This window comes from Tachypleus tridentatus, chromosome 13 (assembly GCF_004210375.1).
Source record: "Tachypleus tridentatus isolate NWPU-2018 chromosome 13, ASM421037v1, whole genome shotgun sequence".
Classification (NCBI taxonomy): domain Eukaryota; kingdom Metazoa; phylum Arthropoda; class Merostomata; order Xiphosura; family Limulidae; genus Tachypleus; species Tachypleus tridentatus.
The window spans coordinates 220,388,530-220,413,970 of NC_134837.1; the positions used below are offsets into that span (position 1 = coordinate 220,388,530).

Consider the following 25,441-nt stretch of genomic DNA (forward strand, 5'->3'; position numbering starts at 1 on the left):
TGTAGTGTTTCACAAAACCATATGAAGTATGCTTGTGGTATATATATATTCATCAGTTGTTTGATCATGGACTGTCATGGAAAAAGCCAGCACCAGGAAAGTATTCTGCCTACTTCTGCCTTGCACTTGCCAGCTTTTAAAAATAGGGTTTTGCAACAACTTTTTTCTTGAAGGTTTGATTGTGACCTGTGTGCTTCTCTAGATAAAATCCACCCCATCCTTTGTCATGTGGAGCATGGGAGACTCTTGTCACTTACCAGTTCCTAACTTTGGGATGGTGGACCACTGGTTGTACTCAACAGCTGAGGCTATACAAAGAATTTCCAATACAATGAAAAACAGAGTGATGGTGACATTGTCATTATATTGTCAGTCACCTCTCTTATAACTCATACCTGTTGTGTCCTTCTCATGCAGCTAGACTGTTCAGCAGAGTTAAGTTGAGCACACTATAATGTATCCTTCGCCTGCAGCCAGAGTTTGTTCCTAGGAGTTGAGGTGATCACTCACTTTACAATATCATAATATCTTATTGATGTGCCCTCTCATGCAGCCTCTTCCTTCTCTCCCTTTTGAGTGAAGAGCATACCTTGACCAAGACAAGTTGTAATTTCTCACAGGTGTCCTATTGGAGCCTCTGTCATCAGTTATGCTCCATGGGCTGTCTTTAAACACTTTCTTAAAGAGGCTCATGTAGGTAACATATGTATCACACACTCCACCAATTCAATGTTGGAGTCTAACTAGACTGTGTGAAGAGATTGAAGTATCATCTCAAAAGCTATCATTTTCAGTATTTTTGACAGATACCTTTACAACACACACTCTTCAGTGCATTTTTTTCTTTTGACTCATCAAAGAATGAAGTTAAAACAAGTGAACATACAAAGGGAGAGTTATTGGATGCTTCCCTCCTATTGGTGAAGGGCTTTTGTAGCATGATTAAATCATCCAACAGCACAATTCACATGAAATTAGGTAAGAGTTGCCTCAAGGCTAGTGGGATGCAAATCATTGATAGACTCACTGAGGAAGATAGCCAAACTGTGTGTGGAAGTGAGTATTTATTATAAATACATTCAAGTTTAAAAAATATTAACTGAATATTTTTTCATTTTACTTTATAAATTACACTAAATAAATATTACAAAATGATTTAAGTAAAAACATGATATGGATTGATCATAATTTTTATACTGCATTTTGTATTGAAATAAATACTAAAATTATATAATCCTTATATATAATGTAAAATATTTTAAGAATTTATAGTTTGAATTATTGCTAATAAACACCTATAAACAAAACTTTTATGAATGTTTTTAGTTACAGCAATATACATACACACATATATACAAATATATTAACTTCCACATAAAAACATGTTTCAAAAAATTGAAATGATGTTAAAAAAATTGAAAATTTGAAGGAAACCTTCCTATCAAAATGTCGACCTACCTACTTTAATAAATAATCATTCCTGAAATAAAAACGTTTGCTGTTTAAAAGTGCTCAACTTATTAGGTTTCTCCACTTTCAATTTTTCAGGTTGTTTGGAAGCATCTTTTCCAGAGTTGATTATAAATATTTTATGGGTGACATTTAAAAATGTTTAGCAAAAAATCTAAAACAGTGGAAGTAATGCTTATAAAGTGTTATCACTTCAGTTAAACCTGTGATAAGCTTGACAAGTTGTTAGTGATCCATGTTAAAAATAAGTTTGATACATGTGGCTTACTGTGTCAGGAATCTTTTTGTGAAAGATAAGTTTAATATTTGAGGACTTTGTTCATTATCGATGGCTGCACTTGTATAGATAACTTTATAAAGTTTTTAATTAGAATAGTGTAAACTTCACAATGAAAAAATAAGTTAGGTGTCCATAATTGTAGACTACTATTATCTGGTTAATCTGTTAGAAATGTCAAAATTTGTGTATTAAACTTGTGTGGTTAAGATGGTCTAAATTTAATTTTTTATTAGAACAAAAGTTTCGGCTATTTTTTTGTGAAGTAACTTGTAATTAATATATTACTAGGGTAAGTTCAACAATCTTTAGAAAGATATTAATAAAAATAAAATGTTATCATGTACAACACTTTAATTTCCATATATGTTAATGTTTTCAGCTTTTAGAAAAAGATAGACTTATTGCCAGTTTGGAAACCCAAATTACAGCACTTAACCATGAACTTACTGTAAGGAGTGCTGAGTGTGAACGCCATCTTCTGGATCTAGAGTTTTGGCTAAAGCAAAATAAGGTAAAATTTGGCAAAAAACTTTTATAAAACTTGCTTTAAAAATACTTACTTAACCATTCAAATTCTTTCAGTATTAGTTTCTTTAACTTTTTATATTATAATTGTAATGAGTTAAAACCAATAAACAGTTTGAGTACTTTATATTAAAATGATTTTGGACCCTCACCATGTTGTTTCAGTCCATGTAACTACATTCAGTCATAAAATGTCTGACTTCCAAGAATTTTGACAACAGCCCTGCAGTGTAGTTTCCACTGGAAAAGACTATTATATTAAGGCATCATATCCAAAACATTCCACTTCTTCTGTTTAGATTTCCATAAACCATCTCTTTTCTGAGGATGTGTTTTCCAATGCCCATTTCAACAAGTCCAGTTGCATAGACATCTATATCCCTTCATATGAATACCCATTTTATTCTTCAGCTATATAAAGCATGTGTGATGGTTGAATGAAAGGTATGACTGAAAGCCTTGGTGAATCCTTACGCTGTTGGTATTATTTCTATATGAAAATTCTTGTTTATGTTAAATATTGTTACTTGAGGCATGTGGATAGCTTTTGTTACTCACCTGCCTGTTTGTGTACTATCACCTTTTACAAAATGCTGTACTTTTACTTTACTTACCATGGCTACAGTATGACTTGTTAGTCACAAGCTGGCCCATATTCCTTTGTTTTTAATATCATTAAATCTCCATATAAGGACACAGCCATTTTGACTGACATTTTTAAGCACCATGTAACCCTGAAATTAATCATACTCTAACTTTTAACACAGTAAGTGTATCTTCATGAAATTTGGCTATTTTCATTTTGCCATATGATAACTTAAACAAATGTGGTTGAAACTAATATTACCATCCCACTGCAACTTTATACTATCTGTGGTTGTCATATGACCTGCTAATTTGCACAGTCACAACTGTTTTAATGTAATATACTCCTCAACCTTCTGTTTTGTTATCCTGAAACATATTTATGAGCTTCAGAAAACTTTCATAAATGTGTGTATGCTTGTTATTTTCATATTAATAATGTAAGTTAATTTTTCAGAATATTTGTATTTTATAGTAAAGCTGAAAAGAATAAACTTAAGGCTGAGTAGCATCAGTTGAAAATTGAAATGATTTTGATTTATTAATACTTATTAAGGAAGATTACAAATAATATCTCTTTATTTAAATTTTCTGTTGTTGAATTCCAATCAGTTTCACGTTACTGACTCAGAAAAAAATAGAAGCATCAAAAGAGTTAACCAATAAAACTTAATCATTATATCAGGACAGCAATTAAATTATGCTAACATAGCAACTACTAATTTCAGCATGAAAATGAGTATTGAAACATTAGGAAAAGAACATTTCTCTTTTGTTTTTTTCTCATTGTAGCAGTGCATAAATTTTATTAAATGGTCACACATTTTAGCATTTAATGTTTATATAGTATTATTTTTTTATAATTTTAATTACATTTATCTTGTAAGTATGCCAACAAAATTTGAATGATGGAGCATCCATGATTTCTGTAATTAACTTTGATTAAACCTTTCAGGTATATAGGATTGCATATTCTGACTTTTTTTTATTTTTACACTTCTGTGTATAAGTAGCTAAACTTTGATAAAACAAATATGGTGGCTTTTGCGTTACTGGCTTGTAGGAGTTGCTTTTGTAGGAATTTTAAAAATGTTTTCTTCAAAATGTTAATTTATTACTGTTTTAATTCACAAATGTTGTCAAAAATAATCACTAAATGAAATACAAATTCCAAATGTTGACATTAACAATCTACAGCTTGAGTGCTGTATATACTGTACATTTTAGATCCTGAATCAATTACCATTTGGAGTATTTCTTTCTATAGCGTGTTTTTACTTCATTGTTGTAAAATGTCAAGTTATGCCACAAGTTATGTTAAAAGTAAAGCACTGTAAATTTTTAAGTTTTGAATATTGTAATCCACAGTTTAGATTATCAAAAATATATTTTATTGAAGAAAGAATTTCATTTACCTTTTACATTTCACATTGCATTATAACTAGGTTACATTTGCAAATAAAAAAATTTCTTGAAAATAAAGTTACATTTATGTAGAGTAGGTCATACTCAGTTATAAGCCCCATTCCCCCACCCCTTGTGAAAAATTGGTTTTCATGTTAACAGATAGGGATTTATTGGATTTTAGTGACCTTAGTATGACTTTGACCCTCCAAAACTAATCATTTCTAACTTGGGTCATATTCCAAATGTGTATCAACTTTCATCCAAATCTATTCAGCCATTTTCAAGAAATATTGCTAACAAACATAGGAACATGCATACACAGTGTAAACATAATCTCTGTCCACTCTTGGCAGTTGAAAGGTAATAAAGGGACTGCTTGTTTAAGGGTTAATTGTTTCCATTACACATTCTCACACTGCAATTTGAAGTGATTTTTTTATTGTTCTGGGCAATGCACAGAAACAAAAAAAGTCAAGTTACTGTATAACTAGTGTATTATATAGTAACATAATAAGTGATTTAGTTGGAATATTTAATATCATGAGGTACATCTTATCCCAACAACAAAACATATCTATATTTCTCTCTGAAGTTGCTATTGATCGTGCTTATAACCAATACGAAGAGCAAATTGTACATTATGTAAATCACATGGTTTGTTTTATTTGAGTAAAAAAAAAGTCCACAATTTACCATCAGAACTCAAAGATGTTGATTGATGAAGCAATGAAATTTTTAAACCTTAGTTCGAAAGCCAAGTAACTTACAGTAGTTTTCATACAATCTAATCTAGTAAGTGATATGTTTTTGGTTTTGTAAAATTTTTATTTGAAAGCTATATTAAATACTTTTTGGACATGGATAAAAAAAATATAGTTACAGTTACTTGCAAAAACAGGCACTTGTAGTTCGACACTGTAACAAGAAACTTTAACCTAAACTCTCTTTACCCTTGTAGGGTGGTTGTTTGTTGCAGTAATTAGACATACATTTCAAGCAGTAATAAAACATTGAATGAAAGCAGCTGTGAAAAGTTAAGAGGTTTAAAAGTTTAAAGATAAAGAATTGAAATAGTCTGTTAAACTTTGCTGCAGAGAAAGGCAAAAAAGAGAAGTTGAAACTTTTAAGGCAAAATTTAAAGGCACTTTGCTTAAACTCATGTTGCCTGGTTTTGAACTAAAAATTTACTTATAAGATGCAGTTGGTAAATTTGGCAATTTGTGCTTATAAGCAGATCTTGCATACAGCTAGGTTGCTTATATCCAACTAGCAACGGAAAGAAATATATCAGAGTTTGAAAATCTTGTTAATATTTGTTGACATTCTACTTAGTGTTGTCTCCAGTATTATTCAGTAGCTTGAAATATTTGATATATATACATTGTTAATATAAAAAAATAAAAACTTAAAACATCAAATATCAATCTTTGATGATGGAATTGATGTAGTTGATATGTTGAACATTTTTTATGTAAAATACAATTCATATAATCTTCTAAATATTCTAGACATTTATTTAGTCTTGTAAAATGTTTTACAAATTTTAAAATATTTTGTTCAGACACCTAAATGTGATTAAAATTCAAAAATATAATTGTCTTGTTTTATTAACCAGGTTACAGGTCAAAGGCCATGTCATTTCATTTTTAGACTTATATTCAAAAGTTTGCTGATCTAGTATTTTATGAATTTATTCCCTTTAGTTTCATGTCAAACTGTGGATTATAATTCAAATTTTTATGTTATACGTTATTTAATATCTCAATTTAAAAGTAAATGTTAAACAACTGCACCTAAACATTGACTTTTGTATGTCATATGGTATGTTGAATGCAGCACTGTTTAAAATGAGATGTTTGTAATGTCAAAATACAAAATAGATAGTTTTGTGTGAATTAGGAACTTAAATTACCAATATTGACAAGCTAGAATATAAAACCTTTAATCTTTTTTTGTTTCCTGAGCTATCATTATATTTAGTGATTTAGTGAATCAAAATACAATCACATTTCAATTATTATACATTATATACATATGATTACTATTTACAAATAAGTTCATAAGCTTATCTTTCTTAAAATATAGAACAGCAAATAAAGAAATAAAGCAAACAATTATTTCTTCTAGTTACAATCTTTGTACTTAGTTGCTGCTTGTTATAGCTCATTAAGCCTTAAGAAATTTCACATGTGGAGGATGTGAAACAAAGGAATTTTTATTTAGGTTTTATACATATATATATATATTTGAATAAGCAAAAAAAGCATAAAGTACTTCATTGATACTATGGCATTCCATCATTATAATATACCAAGTTCAATAACTGATCTGTATTTGTACTTAAAAAATATAAAATCTTGAACAGGCTAAATAAATATCAGCATGAAGATCTATCTTGAAAGAAAGAGAGAATGCCAATATATTTGAAAATGGCTGAGAAATCCTAAAAGGGAAACTCTGAGCTTCCAACTGGTTATTCACAAGTCTTATATAGAAGTAAGTGTATAAAGGGGACTGTTTCCAAAAATAGAAAGAGATGAATGGCCATTGTGTTTAATTCAGTACATAAGCCACATCTTAACAGAATTAAAGGATATGAGGTTTTAATTTTATATTCTAGCTTGAAAATATTAGTAATTTGATTTCCTAATTTGTACAAAACTATAGACTTGATATTTTGACATCACAAACATCTAATTTTAAACAATGCTGCATTCAACATACCATGTGACTCACTAAAATCTGTATTTAGGTATGTTTTTTAATATTCACTTTTAAATTAAGAAATTTACTCCTGTATAATATTAAAGTTTGAATTACAATCTATAATTTGATTTCAGAATGATTGACATAAATTCATGAAATAGTTCAATAAAATTTTGAATGCTAGTCAACAAATGCAAAATCCCGACCAGTTGTGAAAGGGTTTGTAGAAAAATTGTCATTCATTTTTATTTGGCCTTTCCTTGGATTTTAGATTTTAGAAATGTTTTTTGCAGAATGAATAAGTGGCTATTCTTGAAGCATCCATTTTAGTATTTAATATGTAAATCTACTAAAATTAAGATATTTATATTTAATTTTTTTATGTATTGTTATGAAAACACTAAGAACTATAATGTTTTGATAAATTGAATGAAAATTATAAATACTTTCAAAAAGATTTTTTTTAAGGTAGAACTTAATATTGCACAAATTTTCAGTATTAAAAGTCATTCCTCAAAAGAGAATATTTAAAAGGTTGCTGTTATTTTCACAGTCTCACGCATCTGGAAGGGGTTACCATAGCTGCTGCTCCTCCCATCCTGAGTATACAGTTGTTACCTCCAGTCCTTCTTGGGGAACACAATCTCTTCCTTCCATGTGTCATCAACATTCATTGCCACAGGAATCTTCAGTTACTGAAGAACACTATGTCAGAAATAGCAGCCATTCATGCATAAGAGTGAAAGGTAGTGACATGTGTACATGTTCATCAGGTGACTATTATGCTCTTCCTTGTAATCGTGCAAGTTCTTCACTTGGAGAGACAGAGTGCTCGTATGTAACACCAAATTCAGATGCTTATAAATGTGTGACCTCCAAGAAGATGCATACAGGAGCACAAACTGATATTATCATAAAGGACACACTTGCAAAGTTACTGAAGGATGCAGCTTGTCAAATAAGTAGTCCTTTCTTACCCATACAGCTACCAAACAGTAAAGTTGAAAATGCTTCTCAAACAAAATTAATGTCTACATCTGGCTCATCCCAGACTGTAGATAAGTTTTGTGATGTATGCAATAATGAAATGAAGACGTTTATACAGAACATTCCCACAAAGCTACAAAGTTCTTTGTGTGTAAAATATGCTTCAACACAAACTGAAATATTTTCAGCTGAGGAGAATAACCAGGTCAATCACAAAGAAAAAGATAAAGTTACCATGGATCATGTGATGCTTATATGTGGACGATGTGGTTCTTCAGCTGTGACTGTGAATCCAAATTATGTGGATGATGTAGATGAAACATTGTCTGGTTCATTACCTTATCTAAGGCAGGATAGTCCTGAACTAGATGGTTTTGTTGACTGTTTCTCACGCACTTTGGAACCAATCGAAGAAGAACCTAATTGTCCAGAAGAGAAGGCACAAGATGTTCCTCCTGTTTCATCATCACATGCTGTTATAACATTTCCTGATACTTTTGGTAACCAACATAGTGAAGAAATTACTGAAAGACACGTTTTTCAAACTGATTCCTGTAAAGAAGTCAAGTGTTGTTCATCACAGATAAACACTTTATCTGAAAACTGTAGCATTTCACATCCCAACAATATTTCAAATGTTCATTCTAATCAAGAAAAGGAAAATTTTGAATTATCAGCTTCTTTATTTCAGACAAACTTATCTCCTGAAGTCCAGTCTTTATCATCTGAAATAAATGTAATTCCTGTTGTCCAAAGTTTATGTTGGACAAACTTAAATTCTGAAATCCAGTCTTCATCTAAAACAGACATAACTCATGAAGTTCAGGCTTCTTTATCTCCAACAGACTTATCTCCTGAAAACAGTACTTCATTATCTCATACAGACAAATTTCTTGAAGCCCAGTTTTTGTCATCCCAGACAAACATTCTTCCTGAAATCCAGTCTTCATCTCAAACAAATACACTTCCTGATGTCCTCTCTACTACATCTCAGACAAACACACCTCCTGAAGTACAGACTTCTTCATGTCAGACAAACTTAAATCTTAAAATCCAATCATCATCTCAGACAGACATAACTCCAGAAGTTCAGTCTTCATCTCCAAGAAACTTGTCTTCTGAAATCAGTACTTCATCATCTCAGACATATATACCTCCTAAAGTCCAGACTTCCTCATCTCAAACAAACTCACCTCCTGAAGTCCAAACTTCATCATCTCAGACAAATGCACTTCCTGAAGTCCAAACTTCATCATCTCAGACAAATGCACCTCCTGAAGTCCAGACTTCATCATCTCAGACAAATGCACCTCCTGAAGTCCAGACTTCATCATCTCAGACAAATACGCCTCCTGAAGTCCAGACGTCTTCATGTCAGACAAACAAACCTCCTGAAGTCCATTCTTCATCTCAAACAAACACACTTCTCGATGCCCTCTCTTCTTCATCTCAGACAGACATAACTCCAGAAGTTGTTCATTCTTTTTCATCTCCAACAGACCTAGCTCCTGAAATTAATACTTCATTATCTCAGACAGATACACATCCTGAAGTCCAATTTTCATTATCTCAAACAAATGCACTTCCTGAAGTCCTGTCGTCTTCATCTCAGACAGATTTATCTCCTGAAATTAGTATTTCTTCATCTGAAACTAACATCAGAAACGAGAACCAGTCTTATCATTCTGAAATAATTACAGAAACACAATCATCTCAGACTGAGTTAAAAACAGAACCAGAATTTTGTATGACAAATGTAGGTACAGGTATTTTTAATAATTGTGAAATGCAACCAAACAATCATTTTGTAAGTGCTGAATCCATACTTGTCCAGTCACCCAATCAGAATCCCTTGGAAACTACTGTTCTCCATTCCCAGGCATACCTGGTAAGTGTATTGTTGAAACTAGGTATGAATTAGTTGTGTAAAACTTCTGTGCCTCATTGCCAGAATTAACAGATGTGTATACTATTGACACTAGGACTGAATAAAATATGTAAAAATTACCTTGCCTCATTCCCAGATCTTAACAGGTGAGTATACATATTATTGGAGTTAAATCTGAATTAGTTATATAAAACAGTGTATTGTGTGTGTCCACATACCATACAAGTTTACATGTTGTGCTAGGTACACTCAGTTATTTGATAAACTGCAAGGGGAATGTAAAAAAAACAACAAAAGTGTTATTTTTTAATATGTTTCACATATTTTGTAAACAGTGATACCTTTAGGCTTAACAAGCCACAGAATCATCACCATTCTATGCTTTGTAATACCATTCAGTATTTTGAGTTTGCTTAGCATGCCTGGATGTTGACCTTGATAGTACTTCTAACAGCTGCAGGAAAATGTTCAATTTGATTAAAGTTTTCTCTTGTTCTGTGGAAAGTATGCACATGTTAAGGATATAAAGTTGGCATTTTTCAGGAAGTTCTAATATGAAGTGTTTTACAAAACAAACATATCTTTTAGGTAATTGTGTCTAGTAGGTGCTTCTGCTCTGTGTATTTATTTTGTAATCAGTGTTTAGGATGTAATACATTAAATATTATAAATAATCCTTGAAAATGGTACCAGGCTGTTTCTGCTTTATATAAAAAATCTTAATTATACAGTATGAAGTAAGTATGTGTGTATAAACATGTACACAATGTAAACTGATTTAGGTGTTGAATGGTCAAGTTGGTACATAAAAGTGTGTTTCTAGAAGACCTGTGAATGTATTATTTATTGTTATGATGGTAAGTATAAATCTTTTTTCAGTGTTGAATGTTTTGGGTATACTTTAATATAAACATTATACAGTGTAAGCTGTTTTTAAAACACTTGAATAGCAACTATTTACTTGTGTCTAGTACTTATAGCTTCTACTAATCAAGTTGAGATTATAATAATTCTTTTATATGACATATTAAATTATTTTATGTGACATCTGGATTGTATAATACTCATAATCAGTTTAATCAAAATCACTGCAAGTGTGTAACAAAACTACTTTTAGAAGTTACATCTGTGACACACTTTTTTTTCAAAAAGTTGTTCAGTGTGCTTTTGCTGCCAAACTATTGTTTTTAACCAATACTGATTGCCACATTCTTTTTTCTCTGTTAGAACCTTATAAGGGTGCATTACATAACACAAATTTATAACTTCATTGCAAATGAACATATAAACATGAAATTTTCAGAGTTTGTTTGGCTGTTAGTCTTCTGTCCAATGTAACAGTAATCAATAATCAATGATACAAGTACACCACAACATACAGTACAATTGAGAATCATAAGAAATATTTACCACTCAACCTCATTTATATATAGTTTGTTTTCCATATATGAATGATTGAAAAGTCTTTTCTTTAGTCTAAAATGCCTTATACTAAAAGTCCAAATGAATATTGTAAGTGACAATAGTTAAAAAAAAACCACTGTGTGGATTCCTGTACATAGTGAGGGGACCTCCTAGGGAAGGTTCTTTTCTTTCAGGTTACCTCCTTTGGGATCTAAACATCCACAGGTTTACTGTGCATGGCAAACCATGAAGGGGAGGAGAGGATCCTGGTGGTTGAGACGTCCAACACTAACACACCACTTTGGCCTTGAATTCCTGTAGACGGGCAGCGTTTGGGTGGCCCCCCCTTGGGTTAATCGGCTGGTCCACTTGGGCTAGAGTCAACCCACTATCGATGTTGGAAGTTCTCAATGGATGTTGTGGAAATTGTGTCTGATGCTGGTGTTTGGGTATAATGCTCACAAAACCCTGGCGTTGCTGCAGTGTCCTTGCTTGACATTGTAGTGCATCCCCTCATAGGTCTCCATGGTGGGTGGGGTCAGTGGGCACCGAAATTTTTCCTTTTTCCTATGGATCCTCCTAATAAAAATTTAGATAAAATAGTGAAAAAACAGTTAACAGGTAAACGACCACATCTTGAAGTCTCTGATCAGCAATCTTCAACGTCTGTACCACTAGTTGTACTTCGTTTTCTCATCCTACATTCTCTTTTAGAAAAACCTTTATGGCAAATGTACCTCTTTTTTATTCAGAAGGAACTAAAGGACTTGCTGGCTCTCCAAAGTCAGTAAAGGAGCTTTGATCTGGAGACATATTGGTTGAAACATCCACACCCTAACACAATGAACTCCTCTTGAATTCAAAGGCAATTGGGGATGTACCTATTGAGGTTACCCCTCATGCTACCTTGAATTCATCACAAGGAGTTATTGTTGAGAGGGATTTGAAGAACATCCTTGAGTCAGAGATTATCGCTGGTCTCTCCACTCAAGGAGTTTCTGCAGTGAGGCACATCTCCACTTGCAAAGATGGAGTTACACTGCCAACAGATATCCTCGTTTTAACATTTACATCACCACATGCTCCTGTCACCATCAAAGCAGGTTATCTAAATCGCAGAGTACAGCCGTACATTCCAAACCCTCTCCGATGTTTCCAGTGTCAGAGGTTCGGCACTTAAAGACATCATGTCGTGGTTCCCTAACATGTGCTTGTTGTGGTGGCAAGGACCATGATGCCTATGAGTGTGATATGGACCAACATTGTGTCAACTGCAATGGGTCTCACCCTTCCTACTTTTGTTCTTGCTTTAAATGGTTGGAGGAAAAAGAGGTGCAGTGTTTGGAAACGACTCATAACATTAGTTATCCTGAGGCTCAGAGATTGCTGTCTGCCACTTCATCTTAGACATATGCTGCTGCACTTTGTTCCACAATTACCGTGGGAGTGCAGACAGATCTCTCTGTGCCTCCAAGAGAATCGTTCTCTAAACAAATGAAAAACCTTATGACCTCCTTGGTTAAAAAATTTGATGAATCAACTTCTACACCCATCTCTGTTTCTCCCATACATTCCAACAAACCCCAAGATCCACATCCTTTGGTTCCAAATACAGGTATTTCTTCAGATATATCTTTTTCTTTCACCCCACGATGCAAAACTATTGTTCATTCGCGTTCTCAATCACTGGAATCCCCTTCCAACAACAAAGACTTGCCCAATCGACCCAGGGCAGGATCCATGGAGGTCGATAGACCTCCTCCAAATAAGGACAGTAAGGAAAAAAGACGTGGTTGTAAACAGAAGGGTTCTCCAGCCACTTCATCTATGCATCATTAAAAATTGCCACCTTGATACAATGGAATTGTTGAGGTTTACGTTCTAATCTGGATGATAATCAAACACCGATTGCTTCCTTACAAGAAACATTTCTGAAAACTGCCAATACAGTCACCTTTTGGCAGTTTTCTCTGTACAGAAATGACAGGCTGTGTAATGGATGAGTACATGGAGGGGTGGCACTGTTGGTTTATCAGCATGTGCCCACCCTGTCTTTGTCACTCAGCACACCCTTGGAGGCCATATCTATTTGTGTTTCCTTGGGTCATACCATCACTCTTTGTTCTCTCTACCTGTCACATGGAGAGACATATGATCAATCAGACCTTGATGCACTCGTTAAAAGTTGCCGTCTCCCTTTCTTATCCTGGGTGACTTTAATGGACATCATCCCCTCTGGGTAAGTGCTGTTATTGATAATAGGGGCCACTCTGTAGAGCATATGCTCTCTGATCACAACCTTTCTCTTTTCAATACTGGTTCTTCCACTTATTTTCACGCACCTAGTCAGTCCTTTACTGCTATTGATCTCTCGGTTTGCTCCCCTTTATTATTCTTCCATTTTTCATGGAGGGTTGACAATAATCCTCTAGGCAGTGATCATTTTCCTATACTTTAGAGAGAGACTGGCCATGGTAAATGCCTCCCACCCGCATGCCCTGGTAGAAGCTGGATCAGGCAGACTGGTCCATTTTCACTGCTCTCGCAGAACTTCATCCTGCCATCGTCTGCCAGCCATCTATAGACGACTGTGTGGCAGTAGTGACTGACTGTATTATACAAGCAGCTGCTCAGTGTATTCCTAAAACATCAACTCGTTTTCCACTATATCCTCGTCTGTGGTGGAATCCTGCCTGCCTCGTGGCACGGAAGACTCATAAACAGGCCTGGGATACTTTCCATAGATATCCCTCACATTCAAACTGCATCGCTTTCCAGCAGGCCTGTGCACATGCTAGGTGGGTAAGATGTCAAGGAATCTTGGATTACATTCACAACTAACATATCTTCTACCACCAGTTTCAAGGTCATATGGGACAGGGTTCGAAAGGTCAGTAGGCACTACAATTCTGTCTCCCTTCTGATCTTACTCTCTGATGGCCAAGAAGTAGCTGATACCCAGAGCATTGCCGATACTCTACATGTAAGCTTTTGCAGGGTATCTGGCACTTCTGCTTGTTCCTCCACCTTCTTGGCCATCAAGACTCGGGCAGAGCGCTCACCTCTTTCCTTTCGAACTGACTGTCTCTTTGACTATAATCATCCCTTTACACTGGTGGAACTGAAAATGGCCCTTCATCGGTCTGTTGGACCAGATGATGTACACTATGAGATGCTGCCCTATCTATCTCCTGCTTCTCTTGATATTCTTCTCATTGTTTTTAACTGGATCTGGCAGGAGAATGTTTTTCCTGGTGCCAGGCTATTATCTTACCTTTCTCTAAGCCTGGGAAAGATTCCAAGATTCCTTCAAACTACTGTCCAATTTGATGAGCTAGACCTTAGAGAAGATGGTTAATGCTCATTTTGTTTGGTTCCTCGAATCACCCAGTGTGGGATCCTGATGACAGCTCTCCACCATGGACCACCTAATTTGACTTGAAACGTCAATCAGAGAAGCCTTTCTCAAACGACAACATCTTCTATCAATATTCTTTGACATTGAGAAGGCTTATGACACAAGATGGAGGTATGGCATTTTGTGAGACCTCCATATATATGCTTTATGTGGCCATTTACCCATATTTATTAAAAAAAATTTAATGGACAGGAGATTCCAAGTTCATATGGGTTCAACACTTTTCCGTTCTTTTCTACAGGAACTTGGGGTCCTTCAGGGCTGTGTTTTGAGTGTCACACTTTTCAGTATAAAGATTAATGCCATCACTGAACAATTCCCTCTCACTGTTGCAAATGGGCTCGATGTTGACGACTTTCACATCTCTTGTCAGTCATCGAACATGAGATATATTGAGCGGCAACTACAAACTGCTCTCGATCATATACTGAAGTGGACCACAGTGAACGGCTTTAATTTCTCTCTCTCTAAAACTGTTTGCATGCACTTTTTCCACCAATGAGGTATTCAATTTGATTCTGAACTCTGTATCAGTGAAATTTTGCTGCCTGTGGTCCCTGACTAAGTTCTTGGGGCTTATCTTAGACCGTAAGCTGACCTTTATACCGCACTTAAAGCATCTACGGGTCAAATGCACAAGAGCACTGAACATCCTCCCTATCCTCTTTACCACCAGTTGGGGAGCGGATTGATGTTCTATATTAAAGATATATTGTGCTCTTATTCGATGAAACTCGACTATGGATCAATGGTTTATGGCTTTGCCAGACCCTCGGCCTTAAAGATACTGGACCCCATTCATCATCAAGGACTTCGACTCTGCACTGGGGCTTTCCGCACCTCCCCAGTTCATAGCTTATACGTAGAATTTCATGAATTCTTTACTATATTTTTCAAACTTCATTTCTTACCAAAGCATTCCACCTGGGGTTGTGTTTTCCTTCATTGGTGGGCCATACGTTTTCAGAACAGATGATCTGCCATTGCTCCTTTTGGCCTTTGTGTCCAGGTGCAATTGGATGTATTGGGTCTGTCCTTGGATAACATTGCAGAATCCACTGGTCAGCCCATCCCACCATGGCCCAAAATGTGACCTCTCCTTAAGTCATCTGAGAAAAGCAGATACTTTCAATTAGAAGTACCATTTTTTATTTACTGAACATCTTTTGAATAATCTTTCCGTTTCAATTTATGCGGATGGTTCCAAATCAGGTGACTGTGTGGGCTCTGCCATGGTTTGTTGCGGTTCAGTGGTTGCACGCAGAATCCCCTCTTTAGCTTCTGTGTTCACTGCTGAACTGTATGCCATTTCTCTTGCCCTGAATCATATTGAAGCTAAGCAGTACTCCAATTGCACTATTTATACTGACTCCCTTAGTTCTGTACTGTCCCTAGAATTGCTTCACGTTGGTTCACACCCTGTTCTCGCTGATATTCAAAACCGACTGGCCCATTTCTCATTAACATCTACTTCTATCCAGTTTTTCTGGATACCAGGTCATGTTGGTATTTGCAGGAACGAGCTTGCAGACATGACAGCTAAATCTATCTGCTCTGGCATTATCACTACTGTGCCTATTCCATACATGGACTATGGTCCTGTATTGAAGGCTCGGCTCTGTTCCAGCTGGAAGTCGACTTGGAGTGAGCAACGCGAAAAGAAGGTTTTCCAAATAAAACCCTATATTGGACTTTGGCCGTCTTGCTTCCATAAGGATTGGAAAGATGAAGTTCTGACTATACTATGCATTGGTCACAGTTTTTTAACTCATTGTTTTTTTTTATCTGGAACTGATGCACCAATGTGCAGTTTGTGTAACACATAAGATCTCTATAAGCCACATTTTACTTTCTTGTCATCGTTACTACTCTCAACGAGGGCACTATTTTAAACATGTTCTGTCCCATGGTTTGTCCATAGCATTAGACAGTGTTATTGGTGATGGTAACACTGTCCACCTTGATAAAGTTTTTAGTTTTTTAATGGTCATTAATCTTTTTAATGTCATTTAAGTGTTTTATATTTCTTCATTAAACCTTTTTTATTGTGGTTCTCTTTTAAGAGTCACAATCTTTCTAGTTTGATTTGAAATTAGAAAATGGCCATAACATTAAATAACTCAACACCAGGACTGGAAAGGCCAACTTCAGGTGACTAATGCTGCTGTTTGAACTACCCATTAGTCATCCTGGCGAGTTATTATTACAATTTTGCTGCATGTCTTTTAACACTTTTATTACTTTACCCTTTGTTAATGGCTGTAATGACATATAACCCAGAACCAGGACTGGAAAGGCCAACTTCAGGTGTCTGACGCTGCTGTTTGAACTATCCATTTGAACTACCTGTTGGTCGTCGTGACAAGTTATTATTACAATTTTGCTGCATGTCTTTTAACACTTTTATTACTCTACTCTTTGATAATGGCTGTAATAACACATAACCTGGAACCAGGACTGGAAGGGCCAACTTCAGGTGTCTGACAGTGGTTCTTACCTGTTAGTCTTCCTGGCAGATTGTGGTAATTACCATTATGCTACAGAAAGTCCTTTATAACTTCTCTTTCTGTAATGTTTCTCTTAACATTTTAAACCTGATGTCAACATTGGTTTTATGCCACTTATGTTTTTAATTACTGTTTTATTTTACCTTCATTTCCTTTTATGAATTTTACTACATTTACTTTTACCATTTTACCGGACGTTTAGCGCAGATAGCTTAGCTGCTTTTTGCCATAAAACACTAAATCAACCAACCAACCGAGTTTAAAAAAAATTCCGAAAATGGAATACGTGTGTAATACAAAGGTCTATTACCATGTGCTAGTACATAAAAATTAGAAGTCTTGAGTGAAATGAAGTATAACATACTGCAAAACAATCACACCCTGAGTCTGAATTATTTCCAAAACTTGAGCTGCAGTGAATGATGAATGTCTAAGCAAAGCTATCTTGGAAACTTTGTTGACAAAATTCTTCCCTTTTTTGTGTCCTGGAAACAATACTAATCATGTAATCAGGTTCATGAGTATGTAAATAGTCCAAGATAAACATCTAAAGTTCGTGAATGTTAAGTGGGAGTTTTGTATTTGCCTGTAAAGTGCTGCTATCTATTGAATATAGTCGCAAATGGCACAAAGCCGTATGGTTGACTACAGTCGCATTTTGCAGTCAAAGAGTTCAAATATATTAGCACAGTTGTAACACATTCTGATTTTGTTAAGAAGAAATACTTCCTTTTATCATAATTTACCCACCAGGGTGTAGAATAAGAAACAAAAGCAACATTTCATTATTAGCAAATTAAATTGTCTTTAAACAAATGTAATCAGAGTGTATGTTAATTTGTTTTAAGGTGTCATTTCCTTGTAAATGATTTGTGATGGTTATTTTTTTCATTATTATTAGCTTGATGGTAACCAAAGTGTTACACCACTATCTTATAATAGTGATCACTCTATACAGAAATTGAAGGATCAACTTAGAAAAGCTGAAGACAAGGTAAGCAAAGGATTTGTACTAAATGTTATGGAGATTGACAACAATTTCTTTACATTACATAAGGAGAGGATTTAAATTTTAATTTGGAAATTTTGAATCACCTTAAGCTTCATTGAAAAGGTTTTTATGAAAGTTACTACACTAATTTACACATAATTAAAATTATCATTGTTTAATAAAATTATGTTGAACCTTTGCTTTTGCTCAAAATATAAGATAAGGTAGAATCATTTTTATTATAAAAGTGATAGAACATAACATTCAGACTTCTGTTGACTGACTACTTATGTTTTCTTGCTTGTTATGTGACAGTAAAACTACAAAAATATTGAAGTATTAACATTTTTGATATTTTTGTTCATGGCACTTGCTTCAACTTTTCCTTTTGGTTCTTCATATGGACATGCCTGTTACTTGTGTCTATGATTGAATAATGCTACTGAGCTGTACATATACTTCTAGTGTTTTTTATTTGTAGTGTATATCCAAATACTAAAGTCTTTTTAAGATTTTAAACCTGTACATATTACTTGCATTTATTTTGATATACTTTTCATCCATTTTTTAGTTAATGAAAGAATTAAAATAATGTTTTGAATAAATCATTTTCCATTATCTCTAAATACTCAATTTGTTGTTTATTGTTTATATAATGATAACTAACTTTTTACTTCAAGATTTTTCTGTTATAAATTTTCTTGGTTATTGTAAATTGCAAACACAGGTTGATGGTAATCTTATGATTACTCATATTTATGAGGTCAATAAATTACACCTTTTATAAAATTAGCCAGTGTTTGCTCCTGGTAATTTAAAATTTTTAACTAATTTTGATAAAGGCTATAATGCTAGATACACTTGCCTCTTTATCTTTCCCTTATTTTGGGTGAAACTATGATCTTGAACATTAAAATTAAATACTTAATTTTTTTTTCATATTTTCAGGCTATGGCCAAGGAGATGCTTCTGGAACAACTACAGAATCATCTCAAGGTCTCTTTTAAAGAAGTAAGTCTCTTTAAGTAACATCTTTGTATGTAGTACATGTGGATTTGTTCATAATGTCAATTTGCAGGAATTTACACAACAAACATAACCACAAGTTTTTCATATAAAAAATGAATTTGTATGTGTAACATTCACGAGTTTTACATCCTATATTTTATGCCCTCAATCTTTGTACCTGACTTCTTTCTGATCCTTGATGAGGAGATTTGGTTTCTCCTATTGTGTAGCTTTTCATTTGGTTTAATCCATCTATCCTTCCTCCATGGAAGTATATAAGCAAAGTGGGTCTAGGCTAAGGGCTTTTCTGCTGCCTGCCCTCCTTCCTAGTGTCTCCAAGTATTTCACATTGATTTTCAACAATTTCCTCAAGTTCAGGTTCTATAGTATCTTTATCTTGCACCTTTTGACTTCCTCATTATTGCAGGGTTTTTTTCTCATCATTTCTTGCCATGTTAATCCATTCCTCCTAGATTTGGTGACTTCCCTAGCAACCTGCTCATCTGGATTGGGATATTAATGTATTTCATTATTTTACTTCCATTTCAGTCTATATCCTTGCATCCTTTGTTTTATCTGTCCCTTCTGTCCTTTGTGTGTTGACACATTAAGAGATGGTATATATCATTAGTCTGCTATAGTTAGTGTACAATAAACCTTGGAAGCTATATCTGTGATTAATGTTATTTAATTGTGAACTTTAGATATTTCACCAGGAACATTTACACATTTCAACATTACAAATCATTTTACTTCATATTTACATTGGGCATTAGTATTTTTATGAAGATATTATATAATCTCAGTATTGAACAACTTGATGTGTGATCAGCAAAAAATGCAGAGATAGATAGCTTTCTCTTTTTAAGTGTAGAAAAATTATAACCTTAATTTTCTGCATGCACTACTCCTAAGTTTATTTGTATTGTTATTCATACAAACAAGTTTTCTGTACAAAGTGCTCATGGGTTTTAATGTAGTATTAGTTTGTACAAACAACTTAAATTCCTCTGTGCAGTACTTACATACACACAGCTTACTGTGTTAGATACTTATGGGTTTGTAATGAAAATTCATACAACTGGTTTAATTTCATTCTTTACTTACACAATGTTCATGTTGATAGAACTAGGTTAATGAAAATATTTTTTTCTGTTACTTGTTTAATAATAATTTGGCAAACAGTGACTTATAAACATAATGAAGCAATTTATTTTTGTTGGAAACTTATATTTTGATAGAACATCAGTCAATCTTCAGGTATGAAGATATTCCATATGAAATATATTTTCTTCATTCTCAGGGTGCAGATGTGACATCATGAATACATCTCGCACTGATCTAATGTACTAGCGCCATCTGTATACTGTCTGTTGTATGTCCATATAAATACTTTGCAGGGTGTAGATATGAATGTTTTTGCAGGATTTTTTCTACTACCACTTAACCCCTGTTGATGGATCTTCATCAAATTTGGGTTGAAAGTTTGTTGGGTCCATGAGAAGATACAAACAAATTTACACTTTCACATTTTGTGTTTTGCTGTTTTAATGAAGTTTTTTTTTTTAATTTTATATAAGACAACCTTTCATTAAATATGAATTTACATAACTTCTGTCCAACATACAGGTACCCAAAGTAGTAGGTTTAATAAGGATAATTCCTGATCTAGGGTTACTTTAATAAGAATAAACTTAGTTCATCATTTTCTTTTAACAAAAATAGGTTGGTTCATTGTGACTTTAACAGGAGTAATCTTGGTCTTGTGTAATTTTATCAAGGATAAACTGATTCAGTGTGACTTTAGCAGAAGTGAACGTATTCCATTATGGTTTTAAAAAGAATTCTCTGATTTAGTGTGACTTTAACAGGAGTAAACTTTATCGAACATGGTTTTACAAGAATAATGCTTGATCTCCAGTAATTTTAATAGGAGTAAACATGGTGAAGCATGGTTTTTAGAAAGGATAAGGCTTGTTTATGATGATTTTATCAGGAAAAAAAAAACTAGGTATAACATGATTTTTGAAAAGGATAATACTTAATCCACATGATTTTATCAAGATTATTACTTGATTGAGGATGGTTTCAACAGAAGTAAAACTTGCATCAATATGGTTTTAAAAATCATTTAATCATATCTGGCATAATTTACAGGATTAAAGTAAAATGTAATCCAATATAATAGTAACAACAGAAACAGGAACCAGCAAGATAGCTACAAGATATGACTTTTATTCAGTATGAACTTAGTACAAGGACATTTTAGTTTGAAAAGTATTTTATAATGATCTAAATGATTAAATATATGCTATTACCATCTTAAGTTGAAAGTGTAAAATAATTGTTTTCCAATATTTAATATAATTTAAGCTAAACAGAGAATATATATAAAGTTTATAAACAGATTTAATTCCAGTTGTTAATGTGGAATACATGAATATCAACCAAAAAAAAAAAAATGTGTATATATATATATATATATATGTGTGTGTGTGTGTGTGTGTATACACACATACCGTATAAAATATTCACTTAGATATAATTTGCAAAAAAATTAGTTAACTCATGAAAGTTATGCTGACATTGCACCTTTACTTTTATGAAATACAGTGTTTAAATTAAATAAAAAAATATCCCAAAAATAGTGATATAGGAAATATTTACAGTTTGTAAACTTATGCTATATTTACAGCTTGAGCTGAAGGACAAAACCCTTGAAAACGTAGAAAGGAAGTTAAATACTACTCGCCAAGATTGTCAGAACATGCATAGTAAAATTTCTGAATTAGAGAAAGAGATAGAAAAATGTCTTGAAGATGCCAAACACAGAGAAGATAACTTACAAAAATGTGTAAGTCATTGGCTACAACAGTTTAATTATCTTGGATAAAACAAAATAAAATAACAGTTTCATTTTGAGATTATATACTGATTATAAATGCTATTTTATTACAAGTTACAGATTTTATAGGTGAAAGAATATTTTTAAGTCAGGTATTATGTTTGGATCATTAGTGTGATCTTTCTCAAGTGCAGGTAATGACCATTTACAAACAAACTGTTATAGAAGGCCACTCAGCTGCTTCTGGAGCCACAGAAATTATAATGAGACTTTCACATTTTATCCCACAGAAATCCTAATGGGAAGGGAATATGTTAACATGAAACATGAGAAAGAGTGATATATAATTTTTACTGTAAAGGCTGTAACTTGTAATAAAAAGCAAAATACCATCATTACTATCTTTTGCTGTTGTTTTTTGAGGTAACATTTACGTATCACAGATCTCAAAGTTTATATCAGAAAAACAGATTTAATTACTGAAAAGAGAAAGTGAAAGTAATTCTAATATCATTATGTAATAACACAAAATAATAATTAGGTGGATTGTTTCTTTCTTATGGTGATAGTTAGGTGGATTGTTTCTTTCTTATGGTGATAGGTGGATTGTTTCTTTCTTATGGTGATAGTTAGGTGGATTGTTTCTTTCTTATGGTGATAGTTAGGTGGATTGTTTCTTTCTTATGGTGATAGTTAGGTGGATTGTTTCTTTCTTATGGTGATAGTTAGGTGGATTGTTTCTTTCTTATGGTGATAGTTAGGTGGATTGTTTCTTTCTTATGGTGATAAAAGATAGTGCTTGCATCTATAATGCTCATACTTGTTGAATATTTTTGTAATCATTCATTGAAAGTTGCCCAATCAAGGTTGTTAAGTGAACATATATGATCTATATTTTATAGTGTGGGCATCACTGTTGGACCTTTCTTGAAGAAAAGTGAAAATCTTTAATGTTCCTTAAATAAGAATTGTGTATAAAATGTTAACAGCTTAGCTGTGTAAGGAAATTTTAAACAAAGACTGGAAAATTCAAAAACATATTTGTTTAGTGGGGGATTCACTGTGAATTAGAATGGCACACAGTGTTTACTACTAGAAGTTATTGTAAATCAGTGAATGTGTTTTAATTTTGTAAACTTAGTTTGTAATTGTGTATTCTCAAGACAACTGGAATGGGTATTAAAACTATAATTAAAATAAAGTACAGGACAATGTTTTGACCTTGTTAGGTCATCTTCAGGTCAAAACATTGTTTTAATTATAGTTTCATTACCCATACCAGCTTTCTTGAGAATACATTTTTAATTCAAGTGGGTTTCTCATCATCAAGAATTTTGACTGTTGCTGAAGGTGTTTTCATCTGAAGTCTTAGAGGAAGTTAAGGTCAATGATATAATTAATTTAGGAAATGTTTTATGAACAATGAACAAAAGTCAGCATAAAAGTTTAAAAGATAAATTAAACTAATGTAGTTAATAGCTTCAAAAAAAAGAAACAGCTATTAGTTAGCATAGGCTTCCATAGGTACCTGATGATGCCTATGGTGGCAAAATCATGATCATGTAAAAACTATATATTTGTGAAATGTACAGTTGTATTAGTTTTTTCCATCAGTTCTGTAGTCATAGAGCTTACACCAAGTATAGACGGCTTTAAGTATCAGTTTACAAACAATACATTATAGAAGGTCCCATACTGTTTCTGGAGCCACAGGAGTTGAAACAAAACTTTCACATTTTATTTCATGTAATGGGAAGAAACTATTACCAAACTCATGTTGAGATTATATTTTAACTTTCTCAGTACAGGCTCGGTCAGTTTGACTGAAAATGTGACATCTTTTATACATCTTTCAGTAAACATTATGTCTGTTAATATAAAAGTAATCACATTTTTTAGTAAAGTATTTGTCTATGAATATATTGTATTTGTTTTGAATAGTTTGTGCAAAGTGATTTTCATGTTAAGATTAAGAATACTTTTTCATCTCAAATTTCATTTGTGTAATCTGTAAAACCTCCTGAATACATTTCAAATGTATGTTTTTAGTAAAACATTATATTTGATCTGTTATTCTCTCTAACCTAATTCTATACAAGGTTAGTCAATTCAACCAATCTCGTAACTGCCAAAAAAAAAGTAAAAAAAAATCTAAGTTAACATATTTTTTCTTCCTCTAATTACTTCAAATTGTAACATGAAACTTCATTTCTTTATCCTAAGTAGCTTTGAACTCACAACAGTATACATATATTTAAAATTATATTTTATTTCCCTTGGGGAACATTGAGTTCATGTTACACTAGTGAATTACATTATGTACAAGGTACTCGCTTGCATGCCTCATGAAACATTTTTATTATGTTATTATTTGTTTTACCTAATTTAACCTTAATTAACCTAAAGAGAGCCCTACTTTTACATTTTGGTTACTTTTGTACCAATAAATAAATAATAAGCATGAAAACAAGAAATAAAGTACTTACACTGGTCATCTATTTTTCTTGCTAAAGATTGTCAGTGACACTTAACCCTACCTTTTTATACTAGTGGTAGTAATGTACTAAATAATTTTACTTTTTTTTAAAAAAATCACCAAAGAACATAAATAATAACATGCAAAACATAGACAATTTCCCGTTTTTCCAGTTTTTCTGGCTTTTTAACCATGTAACAAGAACCATTACAAAATCATCCAAGCTAGTCATTATTTTTCCCATGGGAACAAAGCTTAACGACTTAAAATGGTGGAAACATTAAGACACCTTATAATTTAGACAATCAAATAACTAATCTATAGACTTAAGCTATGAGATACATTGCCATGTTGCATTGAGAAAGTGGAAAAAGAAAGTATTACAATAATAATAATAAAAGGTAAAATTAAAGGATTATTTTTGACAGCAACCTTAAAACATGAATCTACTATAAAGAAAATTTTGCAGTTAAATATATGTATTTTGAAAGTTTAAAGTAACAAGTTCTTTATATAGTCATATCACCAATGTATTTTTAATATATTATTAATTATTAGCCTTGAGACTTCTCCTCTAGTAATGTTCTATCATATGGCAGATTGAATCTAGAGAAGAAGAACTGGAAGAGATAAAACAGCAACAACTTGTACTTCAGGAACAAAAACGGCTGCTGATGATACAGGTAGATCATATAAAAGCTGTTATTAATATTTTTCTTTTGATTGTACATCTTTTAATTGAAACTGGTTCACACCTTTATACAGGAAAGTATTAAATGAATTGTTTCAACCCTTTTTGAACAACATTGGTCCGTTAGACTGACTCCATTTCTGTGGAGATGTACAAGACATTGTTAACTATAATTAGGACGTATTATACATATCTTCACAAAATTTGGATAGCTTTTAGTAAACATTACAAGTCTGCTGTACCAGTAATAAGG

The 25,441-nt window shown here is 33.1% G+C and overlaps 1 protein-coding gene across 3 annotated transcripts in view; it reads left to right on the forward strand.

Annotated features, from left to right (window-relative positions):
* Positions 1-25,441, forward strand: part of LOC143239422 (uncharacterized) — a 91,128-nt gene that overhangs the window by 38,481 nt on the left and 27,206 nt on the right. For all 3 annotated transcript variants that reach the window (XR_013021174.1, XR_013021175.1, XM_076480452.1), the window contains exons 9-14: positions 2,130-2,261; positions 7,527-9,848; positions 18,079-18,171; positions 19,117-19,179; positions 21,872-22,030; positions 25,097-25,180. Coding sequence is in view for 1 of the 3 variants with exons in the window: in XM_076480452.1 (XP_076336567.1) it covers positions 2,130-2,261; positions 7,527-9,848; positions 18,079-18,171; positions 19,117-19,179; positions 21,872-22,030; positions 25,097-25,180 (2,853 nt within the window). In the remaining 2 variants the exon portion in view is untranslated. The remainder of the gene's footprint in view (positions 1-2,129; positions 2,262-7,526; positions 9,849-18,078; positions 18,172-19,116; positions 19,180-21,871; positions 22,031-25,096; positions 25,181-25,441) is intronic.